This window comes from Triticum aestivum, chromosome 7D (genome assembly GCF_018294505.1).
Source record: "Triticum aestivum cultivar Chinese Spring chromosome 7D, IWGSC CS RefSeq v2.1, whole genome shotgun sequence".
Classification (NCBI taxonomy): Eukaryota; Viridiplantae; Streptophyta; class Magnoliopsida; order Poales; family Poaceae; genus Triticum; species Triticum aestivum.
In genome coordinates this window covers 253,329,563-253,334,760 of record NC_057814.1, presented here as the reverse complement: position 1 = coordinate 253,334,760, position 5,198 = coordinate 253,329,563, and the positions used below count along the sequence as shown (strand labels likewise).

General features: G+C 57.5%; 1 protein-coding gene across 1 annotated transcript; it reads left to right on the top strand.

The window, feature by feature from the left end:
• The first annotated feature begins 1,048 nt into the window (after positions 1-1,048).
• On the top strand, positions 1,049-3,394 carry LOC123166059 (calcium-dependent protein kinase 21). Its single transcript, XM_044583819.1, has 3 exons — positions 1,049-1,980; positions 2,105-2,525; positions 2,620-3,394. The coding sequence occupies exons 1-3, from the start codon at positions 1,282-1,284 to the stop codon at positions 3,252-3,254; spliced, it is 1,755 nt and encodes a 584-aa protein (XP_044439754.1). The 5' UTR covers positions 1,049-1,281; the 3' UTR covers positions 3,255-3,394.
• Positions 3,395-5,198: the final 1,804 nt, after the last annotated feature.

The window sequence follows — 5,198 nt, the reverse complement described above, 5'->3', positions numbered from 1 at the left end:
ACTGGGTCGGGGCTCGCCGTCGTGAAGACGGAGCCAGGGCTCGCCGGCGGCGTGAAGGAGGAGCTCGACGACGCGGCAGCCTTGAAGTGGGCGCGTGAAGACTGGGCACGGACGGAGCTGGAGCGCCAGTGCCGCGCCTACGAGCAGTTCGCCGCTCGGCGCCGTGGCCGCGGCGAGGGAGGCGTCGTCGTCCTCGACAACGAGAGCGACGATGATGCGCCGCCGCCACCGGTCCGCCAGGGCGACGTCGGGCAGGGGTCCAGCAGGGGCGGCCGCGTCAAGGAGGAGAGGGACGGCGAGGATGGCGGCGACGTCGGCGACTTCGCCGCGCTCAGCACGTTCTTCGGCTCGTAGTTGTAGTTGCGGCCGTTTTTTTAAAAGTACTAAACTTTGTTATGTAATGTCATGTTCGCCGAACTTTAGCCGAATCTTTGTCCCGTTTGCTGAACTTTAGTCGAATTTCTTTTTTCTTAAAAAACGCCTTCTGAGGACGACCCTGGGGCCGGCGGCTAGAAACCCGAAAGCCCCCATGCCAATTTTTAGCGCCGGCTCGCTCCCAGGCGGCGATTTTACGCGCCCCTGAGGGGCCAACGGCTGGAGATGCTCTTATATTTTTATATTTTGTTTTCTAAGGTCGTTCGCACCTACAAATCCAGTTCCATTTGACAAGGTACCATCTTCTCGCCGTACGCACTCTCTCGGTGCCGTGTAAATGAACGGTGGAACAAGCAAAATCTTTGCACGGCCAGCAGGCTTCCCCAACGGCACAGCATCCGACCGTCCAGACCGTCTCCCGCGTTGCTTCACAGCACAAACCCGATGGAATCTTGTTGCCCAAGGACAAGGAGAAGTGACATGTACGATCAGTGCGCACGAACATTCTACAGCCGTCGGTTCCTTCTCGCAGCTATATGGCGCAGCTGCCACGTGCATCGTCTAGCGGCCGTAGATGGCGCGGCACGCAGCCCTACGCGGCCACGATCGTGGCGCGTATTAACTCTCCTTTCCCCCCGGGTGACACCGCGTTCCGCACTCCAACCTGTACACACCCGTCCCGCCCGTGGGCAGCATAAGTAGCGCGCGCGAATAGCTAGCGTAGGCGGCCATGCAGGATCTCGCGGCGAGCCGCAGCGCGGGACACGGCTGACCCCCCGTCGACGCGCCAACAAACGCGGCACGCCCACGCGCAGCTCCGACGCGAGGAGGGCAGGGAGAGGGGAAGAGAGGGGCCGGGCAGGGCAGGAGCGCCTTCGCGGCGGGCTCGGCGAGGGAGGTGGCTCGATGGGGGGCTGCTACTCCGCCTACGCCTGCTCGCGGAAGCTGCGCGGCCGCCTCGGCAACCTCTCCTTCGTCCTCCCCGTCACCGAACGCGACGCCGCCGCCGCCAACGCCGCCTCCGGGGCCAGCACCAGCAGCGCCCGCGCGGGCTCGGACAGCTCCGCCAGGAAGGCCGACCACGGCAGCTCCAGGCGCAACAATGGTGACGGCCCCGCCGGCGGCACCGAGGAGGAGGAGCTCGTGGCCAAGATGACGTCCGCCGAGTTCGGGCGGCGCTACGTGCTCGGGAAGGAGCTCGGCCGCGGGGAGTTCGGGGTGACGCGCCGCTGCAAGGACGCCGCCACGGGCGAGGCGCTCGCGTGCAAGACCATCCGGAGGCACCGCCGCCGGGGCGGCCGCGGGGCGAACCGCAAGGCCGCGGGTGGCGGGGGCGCGGAAGCCGCCGCGAGAGCCGCCGCCGCAGCGGCCGCGGCGCACGCGGCCGACGTGCGGAGGGAGGTGGCCATCATGCGGCGCATGTCGGCCCGCGGCGGCGCGGCCGTTGTGCGGCTGCGGGAGGCCCGCGAGGACCAGGAAGGCTCCGTGCACCTCGTCATGGAGCTCTGCGAGGGCGGCGAGCTCTTCGACCGCATCGTCGCCCGCGGCCACTACTCCGAGCGCGCCGCCGCCAAGGTCTTCCGCACCATCGTCAACGTCATCCAGGTACGCAACCCGCATGCAAGATTCGTTCAAGAACACCTCAACAAGCTTCTCGATCGACGTTCTTGCGCACCAATATCGCAACGAAGGCAACGAACTAACCAAGTTTGCTCAACCAATGTGGCAGTTGTGCCATTCGAACGGGGTGATCCACCGTGATCTCAAGCCGGAGAACTTCCTGTTCGCCAACAAATCCGAGGACGCCCCCCTCAAGGTGATCGACTTCGGCCTCTCGGTGTTCTTCAACCCCGGCGATCGCTTCACGGAGGTGGTGGGGAGCGCCTACTACATGGCCCCCGAGGTCCTCAAGCGTAACTACGGGCAGGAGGTGGACGTGTGGAGCGCCGGCGTCATCCTCTACATCCTCCTCTGCGGTGTGCCGCCCTTCTGGGGGGACAACGACGAGAAGATCGCGCAGGCCATTATCCGCGGCGGCCTCGACTTCAACCGGGAGCCCTGGCCCAGGGTGTCCGGCAACCCCAAGGACCTCATCAGGCAGATGCTCGACCCCGACCCCGCCACCCGGCTCACGGCCTCGCAAGTTCTTGGTACTTCGCCATTGCACTTCTACTACTAATTAGCACGTGGAGTGGATGGACGTAGAACTAACGCAAGCATTGTGATTGTGATTGTGATTGGCAGAGCACCCGTGGCTGAAGAACGCGGACACGGCGCCGAACGTGTCGCTGGGCGAGGCGGTGCGGTCTCGGCTGCAGCAGTTCTCGGCGATGAACAAGTTCAAGAAGAAGGCGCTGGGCGTGGTGGCGCGGAACATGCCGGTGGAGGAGCTGGACAAGTACGTGCAGATGTTCCACCTCATGGACAAGGACAAGAACGGCAACCTGTCGCTGGAGGAGCTCATGGAGGGCCTCCACATCAACGGCCAGCGCGTGCCGGAGTCGGAGATCAGGATGCTGCTCGAGGCCGCCGACACGGACGGCAACGGGACGCTGGACTGCGACGAGTTCGTGACGGTGTCGCTGCACCTCAAGAAGATGACCAACGAGAAGTACCTGGCGGCGGCGTTCCGCTACTTCGACAAGGACGGCAGCGGCTTCATCGAGATCGACGAGCTCCGGCAGGAGCTGGGGCCCAACGAGCAGGCCATCCTCGAGATCATCCGCGACGTCGACACCGACCGGGACGGACGCATCAGCTACCAGGAGTTCGAGCTGATGATGAAGTCCGGGGCGGACTGGAGGACCCGCCAGTTCTCGCGGGCCAACTTCAGCACCCTCAGCCGGAAACTATGCAAAGAAGAAACTTCCTCCTCGTGAATTCAATTTGTTCTACTGCTAGATGTGATTCTTTTTGTGCATGTAAGCTGCAGGGTTAACGAGATCAACTTAGGCACGAACAAATGGACGTACCTGGGGTTGTGCAGTGACAAGAAATGAATGAATGATATTTTCTCACACACAAAAAAATGGGACTGACTATAGGTCAGTCGACTGACCCGAAGTTGTTTCAGCCAACGAAACTACCTGATTGATGGTTCGCTACCTCTATGAATCAAGGCTTAACTCGATCGCACATAAAAAAAAATCAAGGCAATGGCCGGCTAGTGTCACGCGCGATATTAATTTGTTTTCAAGGAATTCGTACGCGCAGCGTACACAACAGTATGTATGTATCTGCACCAACACTACTAGCTAGCTACCTTCCTCTTATGCTAAGTACAGAGCACTTGGGTCTGGACTCTGAGGTCCGCGAACTGGAAGAACAGCTGCGGGAGATTTATGCTCGTGAGGAACTGCTGTATAGACAGAGATCACGGATCGACTGGCTTGCTGCTGGTGATCAGAACACCAAATATTTCCAAGGGCGTGCAACTCATCGTAAGCGAAAAAATACTGTAAAATCACTAGTCAAAGAGGATGGATCAAGGTGTACGGTTGACGAAGACATGAGAGAGTTGGCGGCAAATTTTTATGCCAAGCTGTTCACATCAGAGGACTCGGCGGGAACTAATGGCCTGTTGGAAAACATTGCTCCAATGGTGACGGAGGAGATGAACGGCAAGTTGTGTGCGCCTGTGTCTGACATGGAAATAGAAGCTGCGCTGTTTCAAATGGGGCCTACTAAAGCTCCTGCCCCGGATGGGCTGCCAGCACTCTTCTACCAACGACACTGGTCGTTGGTCAAGGATGATGTGTGTAGGGTTGTGCGAGATTTTTTGGGTGGTGTGGCCGCGCCTGACGCGTTTAATGCGATAGTCATAGTCATGATTGCTAAAGTCAACTCACCGGAGTTGCTTTCCCAGTTCAGACCGATAAGTTTATGTAATGTACTTTATAAAATTGCATCAAAAGTCCTTGCTAACAGGTTGAAGGTAATCTTGCCAGTGCTGATATCTGAAGAGCAAAGTGCTTTCGTCTCTGGAAGGCTCATCACGGATAATGTCTTGATGGCGTATGAGTGTATGCATGCTATACGAACCAGGAAACGCAAGAGGCCTTTGTGCGCGGTTAAACTGGACATGATGAAGGCGTACGATAGAGTGGAATGGATTTTTCTGGAGCAGATGTTGTCAAGGTTTGGTTTTGAGCCAAGGTGGATTTCCATGATTATGCGATGTGTGACGTCTGCAAATTTCAGGATTAAGTTAAATGGGGGCATGTCAACGTCTTTCACGCCATCTAGAGGGCTCCGACAGGGTGACCCTTTGTCTCCATATTTATTCTTGTTTTGTGTTGAGGGCTTCTCTGCATTATTAAAAAGAGCACAAGAGGATGACTTGATAAAAGGGGTCTCATTTGGGTGCACTGGCCCCCAAGTGACACACCTGTTGTTTGCGGATGACAGTATAGTGTTTCTTCAAGGAACAGAGGGAAGCTTCCAAGTACTCAAAGATATTCTCACAATGTATGAAGTGTCTTTGGGTCAGAAAGTCAACTTGCAGAAGTCATCAATTTTCTTTGGGAAGGGCTGTCCGGATGATGACAAGGTGGCGTTGAAGCAAGCTTTAGGCGTTCCAACAGAGGCCTTGTCGGAGAGGTACTTGGGGCTGCCTACAGTTGTTGGGAGATCGAAGGAAGGGACTTTTAAATATGTGACAGAGACTGCGAAAGGTAAAGTTGCCGGATTGAAGGGCCAGGGGCTATCTAAAGCAGCTAGAGAAATGCAAGTTAATCTGTTTTACAAGCTACACCTACATTCACTATGAGTTGTTTTCACCTCACGAAGAAGATGTGCCGGAACCTGACTTCTATCTCTTCAAA

Bases quoted from the DNA above. Each gene is read 5' to 3' on its own strand.
- LOC123166059 (XM_044583819.1), top strand. From the start codon at position 1,282: ATGGGGGGCTGCTACTCCGCCTACGCCTGCTCGCGGAAGCTGCGCGGC. The intron at 1,981-2,104 runs GTACGCAACCCG...CCAATGTGGCAG, and splicing joins CCATCGTCAACGTCATCCAG to TTGTGCCATTCGAACGGGGT. The intron at 2,526-2,619 runs GTACTTCGCCAT...TGTGATTGGCAG, and splicing joins CACGGCCTCGCAAGTTCTTG to AGCACCCGTGGCTGAAGAAC.